This window comes from Trachypithecus francoisi, unplaced genomic scaffold, assembly GCF_009764315.1.
Source record: "Trachypithecus francoisi isolate TF-2019V2 unplaced genomic scaffold, Tfra_2.0 Lachesis_group20, whole genome shotgun sequence".
Lineage (NCBI taxonomy): Eukaryota > Metazoa > Chordata > Mammalia > Primates > Cercopithecidae > Trachypithecus > Trachypithecus francoisi.
Window position 1 is genome coordinate 49,442,713 of NW_022681466.1, and position 17,531 is coordinate 49,460,243.

At 46.0% G+C, this 17,531-nt stretch overlaps 1 protein-coding gene and 1 long non-coding RNA gene across 10 annotated transcripts in view; one reads left to right on the forward strand and one right to left on the reverse strand.

The window, feature by feature from the left end:
* The window catches only part of RHOT1 (ras homolog family member T1), a 107,760-nt gene extending 97,317 nt beyond the window's left edge, over positions 1–10,443 (reverse strand). For 6 of the 9 annotated variants that reach the window (XM_033184254.1, XM_033184247.1, XM_033184253.1 and 3 more), the window contains exon 1: positions 10,178–10,389. In XM_033184254.1, the coding sequence (XP_033040145.1) occupies positions 10,178–10,253 (76 nt within the window). In that variant the 5' untranslated portion in view covers positions 10,254–10,389. Of the gene's footprint in view, positions 1–10,177 lie in introns of all 9 variants that reach the window. The other 3 variants (XM_033184248.1, XM_033184252.1, XM_033184246.1) reach the window with 1 other exon arrangement.
* LOC117067554 overlaps positions 9,776–17,531 on the forward strand; it is a 36,931-nt gene continuing 29,175 nt past the window's right edge. The window contains exons 1-3 of the long non-coding RNA XR_004430784.1: positions 9,776–9,886; positions 10,194–11,458; positions 15,807–15,874. This is a non-coding gene — a long non-coding RNA (uncharacterized LOC117067554). The remainder of the gene's footprint in view (positions 9,887–10,193; positions 11,459–15,806; positions 15,875–17,531) is intronic.

Genomic DNA, 17,531 nt, shown 5'->3' on the forward strand with positions numbered 1-17,531 from the left:
CAGGAGTTCAAGACCAGCCTGGCCAATATGGTGTATTTTTGTATTCTACTAAAAATACAAAAATTAGCCAGGCATGGTGGCGTGCGCCTGTAATCCCAGTTACTTGGGAGGCTGAAGCAGGAGAATCGCTTGAAACCAAGAGGCTGATGCTGTAATGAGCCGAGATTGCGCCAATGCACTGCAGCCTGGGTGACAGGGTGAGACTGTCTCAAAAAAATGAAAAAAGAGCAGGCCAGGTATGGTGGCTCATACCTATAATTCCAGCATTTGGGAGGCTGAGGTGGGTGGATCACTTGAGGTTGACCAGCCTGGTCAACATAGTGAAACCCTGTCTCTACTAAGAAAAAACAACAACAACAAAAATTAGCCAGACATGGTGGCGCACGCCTGTCATTCCAGCTACTCGGGAGGCTGAGGTCATGTGCCGAGATGGCACCACTGTACTCCAGCCTGGGAAACAGAGCAAGATCCTGTCTCAAAAAAATAATAATAATAAAGAAAGAAAAATGATCCCATTTTTATGACAGAGAGGAATGGTTGGAAAACAAGGAAAGTCTAAACAAACTGAACCAGCTTGAACTCATTCATTCTTTCAAGAAATACCTGAGTGCCTCTTTTGTGCCAGGTCTATTCTAGCCACTAGGGATACAGCAAGAAGGAAGACAAATCCCTGCCTTCATGATGATTCTTTTCTAGCCCAAGAGACAGGACAACAAATGTACAAATACACATGGTTATGGGGATAATGCCTAGGTCAGAGCCTTCTTATAGAGAGAGCAATGAAGGACAGAGTAGCATAAAAGGGAAGGGTCAGATTCTGGAGGGCCTTAGAGGACTGCATTAAGACGTTTGGACTTGAGGGGGGTGGGGAGGGATAGCATTAGGAGATATACCTAATGTAAATGATGAGTTAATGGGTACAGCACACCAACATGGCACATGTATATATATGTAACAAACCTGTACATTGTGCACATGTACCCTAGAACTTAAAGTATAATAAAAAAAAGAAGAAGTTTGGACTTTATTCTAAGTGAAAGTAGAAATCATTGGATGACATATATATTTTTTGAGACAGATTCTTACCCTGTCACCCACGCTGGAGTGCAGGGGTGTAGTCACGGCTCACAGCAGCCTCAAACTCCTGGGCTCAGGTGATTCTCCCACCTCAGCCTCTCAAGTAGCTGGAACTGCAGGTGCATGCCACCTCACCCAGCTAATTTTTTGTATTTTTTGTAGAGATGAGGTTTCATCATATTGCCCAGGCTGGTTTCAAAATCCTGGGCTCAATCGATCCTCCCGCCTCGGCCTCCGAAAGTGCTGAGATAATAGGCATGAGCCACCATACCTGACATATTAGATGATTTTTAGGGGGCATAGCAGAATCTGAGATATTTTCTAAATACGAATCTGGGAGTATATATTCAGGACAGCTTGAATCTATACTCCAGGGTAAAAAAATTAAAAAAAAAAAAAAAAAAAGATGAATCTGCCTGCTCCGTGGAAAATGGAGGAAAGCAGGAGCAGAAAGACTGGTTAAGGGAGATATTGCAAAATTCAAGGCCAAAGCCAATGGAAGTTTGAACTAGTTTGGCAGAGGTTGCAATGATAATCAGAGTTAGACAAACCAGTTAAAGAGCTGCCAGATCCATTTTAAAAGAAGGTAACAGTTCCATTTTCTTAATGAACTTAACTCGTAGAAAACAAATATATCTCAATTTAATTTAAAAAGAAGACTTCATTAAAATGAAAACTATCCAGCCGGGCGCGGTGGCTCAAGCCTGTAATCCCAGCACTTTGGGAGGCCAAGACGGGCGGATCACGAGGTCAGGAGATCGAGACCATCCTGGCTAACGCGGTGAAACCCCGTCTCTACTAAAAATACAACAACAACAAAAAAAACTAGCCAGGCGAGGTGGCGGGCGCCTGTAGTCCCAGCTACTCGGGAGGCTGAGGCAGGAGAATGGCGTAAACCCAGGAGGTGGAGCTTGCAGTGAGCTGAGATCCGGCCACTGCACTCCAGTCCGGGCGACAGAGCGAAACTCCGCCTCAAAAAAAAAAAAAAAAAAATGAAAACTATCCTGCTTACTATTTATTTTTATTTTTTTGAGACGGAGTCTCGCTCTGTGGCCCAGGCTGGAGTGCAGTGACCGGATCTCAGCTCACTGCAAGCTCCGCCTCCCGGGTTTACGCCATTCTCCTGCCTCAGCCTCCCGAGTAGCTGGGACTACAGGCGCCCACCACCTCGCCCGGCTAGTTTTTTTTGTATTTTTTTAGTAGAGACGGGGTTTCACCATGTTAGCCAGGATGGTCTCGATCTCCTGACCTCGTGATCCGCCCATCTCGGCCTCCCAAAGTGCTGGGATTACAGGCTTGAGCCACCGTGCCCGGCCTATTTTTATATTTTGAGACAGAGTCTCGCTCTGTCACCCAGGTTGGAGTGCAGTGGTGTGATCTCAGCTCACTGCGACCTCCACCTCCTGGGTGCAAGTCATTCTCCTGCCTTAGCCTCCTGAGTAGCTGGGATTACAGGCGCGTGCCACCACCACAGCTGACTAATTACTGTATTGTTAGTAGAGACTGGGTTTCGTCATGTTGGTCAGGCGGGTCTCAAACTCCTGACCTCAGGTGATCTGCCCACCTTGGCCTCCCAAAGTGTTGGGGTTACAGGCATAAGCAACTGCGCCTAGCCATTAAAAAAATTTTTTTTTTTTTTTTTTTTGAGACGGAGTCTCGCTCTGTTGCCCAGGCTGGAGTGCAGTGGCCAGATCTCAGCTCACTGCAAGCTCCACCTCCTGGGTTCACGCCATTCTCTCACCTCAGCCTCCCGAGTAGCTGGGACTACAGGCGCCTGCCACCACGCCCGGCTAGTTTTTTGTATTTTTTTAGTAGAGACAGGGTTTCACCGTGTTAGCCAGGATGGTCTCGATCTCCTGACCTCGTGATCTGCCCATCTCGGCCTCCCAAAGTGCTGGGATTACAGGCTTGAGCCACCACGCCCGGCCAAAATTTTTTTTTTTTTTTTTTTTTTTTTTTTTTTTTTTTGAGACAGAGTCTGGCTCTGCCGCCCAGGCTGGAGTGCAGTGGCCGGATCTCAGCTCACTGCAAGCTCCGCCTCCCAGGTTCACGCCATTCTCCTGCCTCAGCCTCCCGAGTAACTGGGACTACAGGCGCCCGCCACCTCGCCCGGCTAATTTTTTGTATTTTTTAGTCGAGACGGGTTTCACCGTGTTAGCCAGGATGGTCTCGATCTCCTGACCTCGTGATCCGCCCGTCTCGGCCTCCCAAAGTGCTGGGATTACAGGCTTGAGCCACCGCGCCCGGCCTAAAATTTTTTTTTTTTAAGAGACAGAGTCTTGCTCTGTCACCTGGGCTGAAGTACAGTGGTGTGATCATGGCTCACTGCAACCTCGACCTTCTGGGTTCAAGCAATTGTCTCACCTCAGCCTCCCCAGTAGCTAGGACGACAGGTGCAAACCACCTTGCCTAGCTAACAGTGTTGTGGCTTTTTTTTTTTTTTTGAGGCGGGATCTCACTATGTTGCCCAGGCTGGTCTCAAACTCCTGTGTTCAAGCAATCCTCCTGTCTCAGCTTCCCAAAGTGCTGGGATTACAGGAGCGAGTCACTGTGCCCAACAATTAGTATTTAAATTTTCTGTAGAGACAGGATCTCATTACATTGCCCAGGTTGGTCTCAAACTCCTTGGCCTCAAGTGATCCTCCCGCTTCAGCCTCCCGGAGTGCTTGGAATACAGGTATGAGCCACCTCAGTCAGCTGTTTGAGTGCACTATTAGAGTTTTTTTTTTTTTAGACAGAGTCTTGCTCTGTTGCCCAGGCCGGCATGTCTCGGCTCACTGCAACCTCTTCCTCCTCCTCCAGGGTTCAAGTGATTCTCCTGCTTCAGCCTCCAGAGTAGCTGGGACTATAGGTGTGTGCCACCAAACCTGGCTAATTTTTGTATTTTTAGTAGAGGCGGGTTTTCACCATGTTGGCCAGGCTCGTCTAGAACTCCTGACCTCAAGTGATCTGCCTGCCTTGGCCTCCCAAAGTGCTGGGATTACAGGTATGAGCCACTATGCCCGTCAGATTTTAAAAATTTTGTTTGTTTATTTATATTAGACAGAGTCTCACTCTGTCACTCAGGCTAGAGTCCAGTGGCATGATCTCAGTCACTGCAACCTCCGCCTCTCGGGTTCAAGTAATTCTCCTGCCTCAGCCTCCCGAGTAGCTGGGATCACAGGCGCACACCACCATGCCTGGCTAATTTTTGTATTTTTACTAAAGACAAGGTTTCACCATGTTGGCCAGGCTGGTCTCGAACTCCTGACCTCAGGTGATCCACCTGCCTCGGCCTCCCAAAGCACTGGGATTACAGGCATAAGCCACCATGCCCAGTCTGTTTTTATTTTTTTGAGAGAGGCTATTGTTCTATTACCTAGGCTAGAGCACCATGGCACAATCTCATCTCACTGTAGCCTTGACCTCCCAGGCTCAAGCAATCCTCCATTTCAGCCTCCTAAGTAGCTGGGACTAGAGGCACGTGCCACCATGCTGAGCTAATTTTTTCTATTTTCTGTAAAGACGAGGTCTTGCTATGTTGTCCAGGCTGGTCTCGAACTCCTCGGGCTCAAGCTATCCTCCTGCCTCGGCCTCCCAAAGTGCTGGGATTACAAGTGTGAGCCACCGTGCCTGGCCTTGTTTTTTTTGTTGCTGTTTTTACCCAGGCTGGAGTGTAGTGGCACAAACATGGCTCACCAAAGCCTCAACCTTCTGCGCCCAAGCAATCCTCTTGTCTCAACCTCCTAAGTAGCTGGAACCACAAGTGTGTGCCACCATGCCTAGCTAATTTTTTAAAATTTTATTTTATGTAGAGATGGAGAATCACTATGTTGCCTAGGCTGATCTTTAACTCCTAGGCTCAAGCAATCCTCCCACCTCAGACTCCCAAAGTGTTAGGATAACAGGCGTTAGCCACTGTACCTGGCAAAATGTTGTTCTGTTTAAGGAATAGTAGCTGACTTTTGATTTGGCCTGATTTGTATTTGGTTTGTTCAATAATTAAAATGCGGGCTGGGGCCGGGCGCAGTGGCTCAAGCCTGTAATCCCAGCACTTTGGGAGGCCGAGACGGGAGGATCATGAGGTCAGGAGATCGAGACCATACTGGCTAACACGGTGAAACCCCGTCTCTACTAAAAAATACAAAAAAACTAGCCGGGCGAGGTGGTGGGCGCCTGTAGTCCCAGCTACTCGGGAGGCTGAGGCAGGAGAATGGTGTAAACCCAGGAGGCGGAGCTTGCAGTGAGCTGAGATCTGGCCACTGCACTCCAGCCTGGGCCACAGAGCGAGACTCCGTATCAAAAAAAAAAAAGATGCGGGCTGGGCACGGTGGCTCATGCCTATAATCCCAGCACTTTGGGAGGCAGAGGTGGGCAGACCACCTGAGGTTGGGAGATCAAGACAATCCTGGCTAACACGGTGAAACCCTGTCTCTAGTAAAAATGCAAAAAATTAGTCAGGCGTGGTGAAACATGCCTGTGATCCCAGCTACTAAGGAGGCTGAGGCAGGAGAATCGCTTGAACCCAGGAGGCAGAGGTTGCGGTGAGCCCAGATCACGCCATTGTACTCCAGCCTGGGCAACAAGAGCGAAACTCCATCTAAAAATAAATAAATAAATAAGATGCAGATAATATTTAAAACACTTTGGCTTTCTTTGCAAATAAATACCTTAAAATATATATATATTAATAGTAACTTCTTTGATCTAAGCACTAAACAATCATTAAGCAATTAGTTAGCATTAAAGCCTGGATAGATGAGAAGCGGGCCAAGAAAAGATTCATTTCACCTCAACAGTACAGCATAATGGTTTAGTCAACATAATGTTGAAACCATTCACAACTATTTCAGAACTTTGGTGAATGATGCTGCTACTATGGTTCAGAGAAAGACACTGACAGCAACAAAATATCACTGTGCAACTACTGAAGTGATGGTGAATGAATGAATAGGCTTTACAACAATACTTCTTTTTCTTTGCTTTTCCTGTTCCTCTCAATTAACCATGTTAAAACTACATCTGAAAACTAGACTCGCTCAAACAGATAAGTAATAACTCAAATCACTACTACTTTTTGCTAATGTCAATGTCATAGACAATACATGTATCAGATCACTACTAGAATATACCTAGCTTTTTTTTTTTTTTTTTTTTTTGAGACAGAGTCTCACTCTGTCGCCCAGGCTGGAGAGCAGTGGCATGATCTTGGCTCACTGAAACCTCCACCTCCTGGGTTCACACCATTCTCTTGCCTCAGCCTCCCAAGTAGCTGGGATTATAGGCATAGGAAACCACACCTGGCTAATTTGGTATTTTTAGTAGAGATGGGGTTTCATTATGTTAGTCACGCTGGTCTTGAACTCCTGACCTCAGGTGATCCACCTTAGTTGGCCTCCCAAAGTGCTGGGATTACAGGCGTGAACCACCGCGCCCCGCCAAGACCTAGCATTTAAAAGTGATACACCTAGGCTAATAGCTGCCAAATACTTACATTAAATCTCACAAAGTAAAGCTTCTAACACTTCCCCCCAAAATATCAGCCTTTAAAATTAAAATTACATATTCTGATTAAGAGTAACTCTATTTCTAATATTTTTAAATGTGAAAAATAACATATATGATTGATGCCCTAAGGCTTTTGGTACCATTCTTTAAGAAAAGTGTCTTCGACCAGCCTGGCCAACACAGTGAAACCCCTCTACTAAAAATACAAAAATTAGCCAAGCATGGTGGCACACACCTGTAATCTCAGCTACTCGGGAGGCTGAGGCAGGAGAATCGCTTGGACCTGGGAGGCAGAGGTTGCAGTGAGCCAAGACCACGCCATTGCACTCCAGCCTGGGCATCAGAGTGAGACTCAAAAAAAGAAAAAAAAAAAGTGTCTTCCTGTGGCTGACCATGGTGACCATCACCTGTAGTCTCAACTACTCTGCAGGCTGAAGTAGGAGGAATCACTTGAGCCCAACAGGTCAAGGCTGCGGTACACTATGATCATTCCTGTGAACAGCTAGTGAACTCTAGCCTGGGCAACATAGTGAGGACCCATCTCTTTAAAAAAAAAAAAAAAAAAAGGGCCAGGCGCAGCGGCTCACGCCTGTAATCCCAGCACTGTGGGAGGCTGAGGCAGGCGGATCACTAGGTCAGGATTTCAAGAGCAGCCTGGCCAACATGGTGAAACTCTGTCTCAACTAAAGATACGAAAAGTTAGCTGGGCGTGGTGGCACACGCCTGTGTCCCCAGCTACTCGGGAGGTTGGGGCAGGAGAATCGTTTGAACCCAGGAGGCAGAGGTTGCACTGAGCCGAGATCGCGCCACCACGCTCCAGCCCGGAAGACTCTGTCTCAAAAAAAAGAAAGAAAGAAAGAAAAGAAAAAAGAAAGAAAGGTTTCTTTCTCAAAAACTAATGCTTTCTCGTGTCAAGTTGCTCACTATAATCAGAAAACTCTAGCACATATGTATAGTTTTACCAACTTTCTTATTGCTTTCTACAGAACGTGGATCATAAGTTTTCTAACAAATTTTGAATCCTTTCATGTATTCCTAAATAATACTATTAATGTTTTTATTTATTTATTTTTTTGAGACAGAGTCTCTCCCTGCTGCACAGGCTGGAGTGCAGTGGCACGATCTCGGCTCACTGCAACCTCCGCCTCCCGGGTTCAAGCAATTCTCCTGCCTCAGCCTCCTGAGTAACTGGGACTACAGGCGTGCACCACCATGCCCAAATAATTTTTGTATTTTTAATAGAGACAGGGTTTCACCATGTTGGCCAGGATTGTCTCTATCTCGACATCGTGATCCTCCCACCTTGGGCTCCCAAAGTGCTGGGATTACAGGCGTGAGTCACCACACCCGGCCCAAGTAATACTGCTAATGATTTAACCTACACGTCCTAAGGATGACATATTATTTGTATGTATAACACTTCTATTTAGATTTGTGTGTGTGTGTGAGAGACAGTCTCACTCTATCGCCTAGGTTAGAGTGCAGTGGTGCGATCTCAGCTCACTGCAACCTCCATCTCCTGGGTTCAAGCGATTCTCCTGCATCAGCCTCCCTAGCAGCTGGGATTACAGGAACTGACCACCATACCCAGCTAATATTTGTATTTTTAGTAGAGATGGGATTTCACCATGTGGGCAGGCTGGTCTCAAACTCCTGACCTGAGGTGATCCACCTGCCTCAGTCTCCCGAAGTGCTGGGATTACAGATGTGAGCCACCATACCCAGCCTATTTAGATGTTTTACACACTAATGATATTCAAAATATTGATCCTATATTCAAAAATAAATCCAAAACATAGACTCTATTTTTTAAAAAATTAGTATTAAAAATTATTATACTATAAAACTATTTCATGGCCAAGCAAGGTGGCTCACACCTGTAATTCCTGCACTTTGGGAGGCTGAGACAGACAGATCACCTGAGGTCAGGAATTCGAGACCAGCTTGGCCAACATGGTAAAACCTCATCTCTACTAAAAATACAAAAAACAAAATTAGTCAGGCACGGTTACATGTGCCTTTAGTCCCAGCTACTTGGGAGGCTGAAGTGAGGACTCTCCTGAACCCGGGAGGCAGAAGTTGCAGTGAGCCAAGATCATGGCACTGAACTCCAGCCTCGGTGACAGCGAGACGCTGTCTCAAAACAACAACAAACTATTTCATCATATATTTAAGGATCCGCTTTTTAAGCAAGTCCTCTACTCACTTTCCCTACCTTGCTCCAAAAGCATAAGCAGGAATCATATGTTAAATAACACCTTTCTGAACTTTGTCAAGAAGTCCATGAAAAATACAGATTAAGATATAGTTATAAATAAAAATTAAAATGTACAACTGCAAATCAAAAAGTAAACTATGGTTGGCTAAGCTTACTCCTAAATTCTAATTCTAAAGGAAGATTTCTCCAAACAGCAGGTGGATGAAATTTCAATGAACATCAAGAACGCTACAGAAGAGGGTAAAAATGTGTTAACTTTCCTTGGGAGTCCATCATGGTGACCCTGAGGGGTTACTAAGAATGAAATAATGATTTAGAATAGAATGCTTCAAAACAGCAATGGCAGAGTATTAACAAATGTATTAACACTTTAAAACAAACAATCCAGTTGTCCCCGACCCACTTTCTTATTTTAGTCCTAGCACATGAGTCACATAACTTGCAGAGTGATATCAAGAAGTTCCCACTGTTGTGTCCTCATGTCAGTGACAGAGGCAACTCTTCTTTATTATATTTTCAAAAGGTGAAATGTATGAAATTTCTGGGTGGGGGGAGATACCAAATGTCTGTGTGCCTATAGTTATCAATAAGTTAACTACCAAGTAACTATGGAATATATAATGCTTAAAAAGAGGGCAAAGATTAGGCTTTAGGGTAACAATAATTGGACCCTCCCCAGATAATTCTAATTCATTGAACGCTTGCATAACTCGAAGTTGAGAAAAAATTTTTGAGGAAATATCTCGAGTACCAGAAGTGAGTCCAACGCAAAGTACAAGTACTGCTAAAAAGGATCCGGCCCTTTCCACTACTCATATCTTAATGTAATGCATAAAGGGAGTGAAGACTGCGAGTGCCCCAAAAAATGCAGAAACCTGACCTTGCCCACAAGTCGAATAGTTCTGCACACCTCCCCCAGCTTCCCATTGAGCCGGTTCACGCAATCCCAATTGGTCAGTCTGCTTATTCCAGCACCTGCCTGGCAGTGACAAGGGAATCTCCAGGGGGAGACGAGAAGGTCTGAAAGGAGGCGGCCTGGGAAACTGTGAGGCCCAGAAGGACGGGGCTGGAAAAGGAAAAGGAGAGAACCTTCGGAGGGATGAGGTCGGGCGGTTAGGGGCTAATGGGAACATGGCTTGGGAGGACGGCTGGGGAACAGGGAAAGGAGATCTCTGGAGGGCCCAGGTGAGGTGACAGGATGAGGGCCGCCGGCGGGCAGCCAAAAGAGAAGAGCGAAGGGGCTGGAAGGCCTAGAAACACACGCGGAGAGAGGCGAGAGGAGCTGTGAGGCGCGAGAAGGGCCCGGGCTGCAAACGTTAGGGCTGCAGGGGCAACAGGGGCTGCAGGGGCAGGGAGGGCAGGGACTCAGGGGCCGGCCCTAGGGTGCGGACTCACGTTCTCCCACCAGCAGGATCCGCACGTCTTTCTTCATGTCGGTGGCTCTCGGGGGCCGGCCTCCGCCCGCACGCATGGAGTGGACTCCTCTCACCGGGAGCGCCCACCCCACGGCGCCACCTGCCAGCCTCTTCGGCCGCCGGGACCCGCCGCGCCGCCCCCTGAGTTGCTTCCCTGCAAGAGAGCCGGGACAGCACCAGCTCCGCCTCCTCCGGCCCAGCGGGCGGTGGCGGCGGCGGCGGCGGCGGCGGCGCGGACGACGGCACGCGGCGAGGGACACGCGCTTTCGGAACGCGAACGCTCTCCGCGCCGGAATAGCGTTCCCGCGGCCAGGCCGCCGCAGCGCAGGCCCAGAGAGCCTCACCCACCCTCCTCTGGGCACCGCGACCCGGGAGACGCTTGGGCCCGGAATTTGAATGGCGAATTCCCTGGTTTAACCCCATTTATATTATAGACAGGGACAGAAATTCCCTGTTCAAAGTCAAATAGCTAGAGCTTGGCAGTGACTCAGAGCAGGGATCTTCTCACCAGACTCTTAAACTCTGGGAGAGCAGCAATCTGCTTGCATGGTTTTCAGTTGCGTCCCCACGTATTGGACAGAGCCCTCAGAAAATGCTTGATCGAATAGGGCGACTGGCTCCCAGGATCCGGCCCTTTCCACTCTCGAAAGCCCGTCACCCTAGTTGCTTTTGCCTGTGATGCTTGTAAAATACGATTATAAGATTCGTTTTTATGCTGTGTGAACAGACTCCTTTCTTTATAACCAAACTAAGTGACTTTTTTCTGTCTGTGTAGTTTATTTTATGGCAGGGTTTTCGGATACTCTACTTAGGCTTACCCGGCGTAATGCTAGACACGGAGGTGGCACTGGATAATAAACTCTAAATGATTTTTCTAACATTGCCTTAATTTTCTCTTGACCCTCTCCATCTGGAGGAATTTGTTGCTACATGCTTAATGTTTGGTACACGATGAGAAATATATATATATATATACACACACACACACACACGCGTGCGAATATGCGTCACATCCCTAATGCTTGGCACACAGTGGGAAACATAAAACACATAAATTAATGAGGAGGCACTATCTGTGCATAATGTACCTTTTTTCTATCTTAAATATTACATAATGAACATTTAAAGGGAATGAAATGTGCGTAATACCAATCTCCCTTTCGCCTAGGAGAAGTCACGTGGTCTCTTGCACCAGTTAAGAGTTGCTGGCAAATTTCCTGGGTTTGAATCTCGGCTCCACATAATAGCTCTGTGATCCCAAGTAAGTGCTTTTATTTTTACTTCTCTCAGCCACTGTTTCTTCTTCTGTAGCATGGAAATAATGATAATAATACCTTCCTCTTGAGATGGTTGTTAGTAATAAATACCATAATACTTGTCAAGCAGTTGGTACAGTGCCAGACTCAGAGTGTGTGCCCTACTGATCTCAGCTATCATTATCATATTAAAAAGTTATTAAAAAGTTTTAATCCACAGGTTTTTTTGTTTTTTGTTTTTTGTGTTTTTTTGAGACAGAGTCTTGCTCTATTGCCCAGACTGGTGTGCAGTGGCGCCATCTCGGCTCACTGCAAGCTCCGCCTCCTGGGTTCACGCCGTTCTCCTGCCTCAGCCTCCCGAGTAGCTGGGACTGCAGGCGCCCGCCACCGCACCCGGCTAATTTTTTTGTATTTTTAGTAGAGATGGGGTTTTCATCATGTTAGCCAGGATGGTCTGGATCTCCTGAATGGAAATGTGAAATTCAGGAGGCTTGGTTACCTGATCTTTCAGGGAAAAGTAGCCCTCAGAATTTTAGTGTTACAAAATGTTTGAGTTGGAAGAACTCTGATAGAGCTCCTATTCCAATCCCATTACTCTGTAGATAAGAAAAGCAAGGCCCACAGAGACACAGTGACCTGGCACAGATGGCATGGCTGAGGCTGAGCTTTGTTCTGCCATTCCTAGTGCATGACTCTAGGGCAACTCATGTCACCTAGTTGTGCCTCAGTTTCCTCTCTACCAAGTGAAGGCTATGATCTCTCCCTTATGAAGTTGTTTGGAGGAGCTCATAAAATAATGTATTTTATGTGAATAATGTATTTCATATGAATAATGTAATGAACTATAAATCTTTTTCCTTAAAAAAAAAAAGTTATACAAATATCAGAGCACAGAGGACAAAAGCCTTTTACAGAGGGGCAAATTATTTAGGGCACTGCTTGCACCACACAGCTTTGTGAAGAATCTCAGAGCTAGCCTAGGGGCTCTCAATCAGCGTTGCCAATTAATGACAATGTTGATTCATTGGGCCTTCTCCAGGAGGGTGAGCAGTAACAAGGTCTTCATGGGGTTGTAGATGTGTACTGGATAATGTCTGGTAGGCAGGGACTGGGAAAAAGCATTTATTTAGAGGGACATCACAGAGATAATATTGCAAAGAACTCCTTTGTAAATAAAACTTACTTAAAAATCCATATCCAGTCAGGTATGCTGTTTCAACAGCTATAATCCCAAAGCTTGGGGTAGCTGAGGTAGGAGGAGCTCTTGAGGCCAGGAGTTCAAGACCAGAAACATCGAAACCCCATCTCTACAAAAAATAAACAAATTAGCTGGGTGTGGTGGCATGCACCTGTAGTTCCAGCTGGGAGGCTGAGGTGGGAGGATCACTGGAGACCAGGAGTTGGAGGCTGCAGTGGGCTATGATCGCACCATTGCACTCAAGCCTGGGTGACAGAGCCAGAGTCTGTCTCTAAATAAAAATAAAAAATAAAAATCTGACTAGGGCACAATAGCTCACACCTGTAATCCTAGCACTTTGGAAGGCCGAGGCGGGAGGATCACTTGCACTCAGGAGTTTGAGACCAGCCTGGCCAACATAGTGAAAACCCATCTCTACTAAAAATACAAAAGTTAGCTGGGTGTGGTGGCGCATGCCTGTAATCCCAGCTATTCGGGAGGCTGAGGCAGCAGAATCGCTTGAACCCAGGAGGTGGAGGTTGTAGTGAGCTGAGATCACACCACTGCAGTCCAGCCTGGGTGACAGAGTGAGACTCCATCTCGGAAAAAAAAAAAAACCTAACTTAGTAACTGCAGAAAAGAGGCAACATCAAGCACTTTCAGCGAGCAATGGATATGGTTTGGTACAAACTGAGGCCAGCACTTGCTAAAGTTGGGGAGAGGGAGTCTGGTATGCCAGGGTTTGCCTCCCCTGCAATGTAAGTTTCTTTCTACAGTCTGCAGCCATCTCCTGATCATCTATACGTCTGCCAGTTTGACTCCCTAACTTGCCTTGAACCTTATGCCCTCCTTATGATGTTAACAAACGTCCACTAGGGGTCACTCTGATGTTCTCCTGGAGACAGCACAGGTGGGTGGTTAAAGCAGGGAAGCTTGGCTGGGGATGAGAGGATTGCTTGAGCCCAGGAGTTGGAGACCTGCCTGAATAACATAGGGAGACCCTGTCTCTACAAAAGAATTTTAAAGAATTAAGCCGGGCGCCGTGGCTCACGCCTGTAATCCCCAGCACTTTGGGAGACCGAGGTGGACAGATCACCTGAGGCCAGGAGTTCGAAATTAGCCTGGCCAACATGGCGAAATCCTGTCTTCACTAAAAATACAAAACATAGCTGGATGTGGTGGTGGGCGCTTGTAATCCCAGCTACTTGGAAGGCTGAAGCATGAGAATCTCTTGAACCCAGGAGGCGGAGTTGCAGTGAGCCGACATCGCATCACTGCACTCCAGCCTGGGGGATAAAGTGAGACTCTGTCTCAAAAAAAAGAAAAGAAAAGAAAAGAAAAATTAAAGAATTAATTGGATGTGGTGGCACACACCTGTAGTCCCAGCCATATGGGAGGATTGCTTGAGCCTAGGAGGTCAAGGCTGCAGTGAGTTGTGATCGTACCACTGCACTCCAGTCTGGGTGACAGAGTAAGACCCCGTTTCTTAAAAACAACAACAACAACAAAGACTAAGAACGCTGCTAGGTCTGAACATCAATCGTGCCTGTTACTAGCTGTGCATCATTGGACAGATTATTTAACTTCTCTGTGCCTCAACTGCCAAATGGGAATAACAATAGGACATACCTCATGAGATTGTTATGAAGATTAAATTAGTTAATGTAATAGGAAAGGCCAGGCACGGTGGCTCACGCCTGTAATCCCGGCACTTGGGAGGACGAGGTGGGAGGATCGCCTGAGGTCAGGAGTTCAAGACCAGCCTGGCCAACATGGTGAAACCCCATCTCTTCTAAAAATACAAAAATTAGCCAGGCATGGTGGTGGGCACCTGTAATCCCAGCTACTCAGGAGCTGAGGCCGAGAATCACTTGAACCCGGGAGGTGGAGGTTACAGTGAGCTGAGATCATGCCACTGCACTCCAGCCTGGGCAACACAGCAAGACTCCACCTCAAAAAAAAAAAAAAAAAACTCATTAGCCAGGCGTAATGGCATGCACCTGTAGTCCCAGCTACCTGGGATGCTGAGGCGGTCGATCACTTGAGCCTAGGAGGTCAAGGCTGCAGTGAGCTGTGATTGTGCCACTACACTCCAGATTGGGTGACAGAGCAAGACCCTGTCTCAAAAAAATAAATAAATAAATAAATAATAAAAAGCTGAGGTGGGAGGATCTCTTGAGGCCAGGAGTTCAAGACCAGCCTGAGAAACATCGAAACCCCATCTCTACAAAAAACAAATTAGCTGGGCATGGTGGCATGCACCTGTAGTTCCAGCTGGGAGACTGAGGTGGGAGGATCACTGGAGACCAGGAGTTGGAGGCTGCAGTGAGCAATGATCGCACCATTGCACTCAAGCCTGGTGATATATATATATATATACTAGGAAAATACTTAGATTTGTGCCTGGTGTGTGGTCAGTGATATATAAATGTTGGAAGAGGGAGATAGGAAAGACACACTCCTTGTTCATTGGCAGATAATGAAGAAATATTCCAGGGAGGATGCAAATAAGGAGGTTTAGTCTCCCCCTTCCCACCCACACATCAAATAAAATAAATTATAAGGGAAGTAGCTTCTGTACACCTCTCTGAGCCTGAGGACAGAGCTTCATGATGACACATACTGCAGCAAATCATAAGCCAAAGAATGGAGTTGTTGGCAGTGAATTTACTGTTGGGATATTGCAGATTGATTACAATATATTAAATAGATTGGATAAGGCCAAGAGGACAGATTGGTATCTAGAAGGCACTGATGGAATTTTCCTCTAGAATGCCAGGAAGGAGCTCTACCCTCACAGTACAGGCTTCATGCCTCTTCAACTGTGCAGGGGAGGAGGTCAGAGCAAAGTACTTTCACCAGGAGATAAGAGGATCCATCTTTATGCCTAGCAACACAGCCTCTCTCTGAGTCCCAGGACAGCAGAACACCCAGGGCCAGTGGGCAGGCCTGCTGGGTAGAAGATAAAATATGTGTTAAATGACTGACATTGGGTGGGAACAGGCGCTCCACCTCTGATTGGTGAGTTAGACACAGTCCTGGGTAGGAGACCAAATAAGACTTGGCTTAGCATCGGTCCCATGCTTCAGACGCATCTATCTTTGGTCTTTTAAGTTAAACCCAAAGCAGCATCCATCATCTGTGTTTTCTTCACTTTTGTGTCCCATTCCTTCCAGGATGCCTTCCTCCTTTTCCTGCCAGGCCCACTCTGGTAGAGTGGAAAAGTCCAATGCTTTGATACCAGGTAAATGCTGTATTTTATCTTGCCTTTTAACACACTCGTTCTTGGTTCATTGTTCAAACATCCATGTCTTCGGCATAGTCAGTCACAAGGGTCGGTCTCTAGAGGACATGGATCCTGCCTGTTTGCTTGATTTGGCTTGAAGGTACATCACTCAGCACAATTACTTATTAAAAGGTATTTGATTATAACTGTCAGTGTTGAAAGGAAATTTCCAGACAAGAGCTTCCTCTGTTAATGAAGCTGCATCCAGTCTTCTTTTTAATTTTCTTGAGCTCCTTTCAGATAAATTGGAAAACAAATACCCTCAATTAAGACAATTGATATTGCAGGGCGCAGTGGCTCACGCCTGTAATCCCAGCACTTTGGGAGGCTGAGGCGGGTGGATCACGAGGTCAGGAGATCAAGACCATCCTGGCTAACACGGTGAAACCCCGTCTCTACTAAAAATACAAAAATTAGTCAGGTGTGGTTGTGGGCGCCTGTAGTCCCAGCTACTCAGGAGGCTGAGGCAAGAGAATGGCGTGAACCCGGAAGGCGGAGTTTGCAGTGAGTGGAGATAGCATCACTGCACTCCAGCCTGGGTGACAGAGCGAGACTCCATCTCAAAAAAAAAAAAAAAAAAGACATAATTGATATTAAGAAGCCTACCCCCAAATGGCCTAAATTTCTATGGAGTGATTAAGAGCATGATTATCTCCAATACTGTACTAGCTGTGTAACACTGACTAGCAATGTTGGGAAAGTGACTGACATCTCTGAAAAACATAAACCTCATCTGCAAAATGGAGCTATTTCATAGGACTCTTGTGAGGATTAAATAAAATGATGCAGATAAAGCATTCATCACATTGCTTAAAATGTAGTACATCTTCACATATCACCCTTATCAGCTACATTTTAAATTAGGAATTTATTTGCTAATTTACATCATCTTCCCAAGGGCAAATTGATGAGCCTGTCCACCAAATTTTTACAATATTTAATTGTAAAAATTAAATGCAAAAACGCATTTAATTTTTAATCACTTTAGAGACATTAAAAATTTTGCTGACTTCTTTTTTTCTTTGAAACAGAATCTCACTCTGTCACCCAGGATGGAGTACAGTGGTGCAATCTAGACTCACTGCAACCTCCACCCCACCCCCACTCTTCCATCCCCCACCCCTGGGCTCAAGTGATCCTCCCACCTCTGCCTCCTGAGTAGCTGGGACTACAGGCATGCACCACCATGCCCAGCTAATTTTTTCTTTTTTTGTATTTTTTGTAGAGAAGGGGTTTTTATCATGTTGCCCAGGCTGGTCCTGAACTGGGCTCAAGTGATCCACCTGCCTCGGCTTCCCAAAGTGCTGGAATTACAGACATGAGCCACCTGGCCTGCTGACTTTTTAAAAAATCTTTTATACATGCATACACACACAGAAACAATATATACATTCTCAAGATTTTTTTAGACCACGATCCATTTCTGCCAAACAAAAAGATTCCATGGAATGGTACATTTATAATTTATTTTCTTGCTCTTCTGTAAAGCAAGAAACAAATTATCATCTCCGTTTACCTCTGCAAAGAAATCAACAGAATTAAATATAAGAAAATAATTCAAAAGAAAAAATATAAATAGATAAATATGTACAGTCAGCCCTCCATATCCACGAGT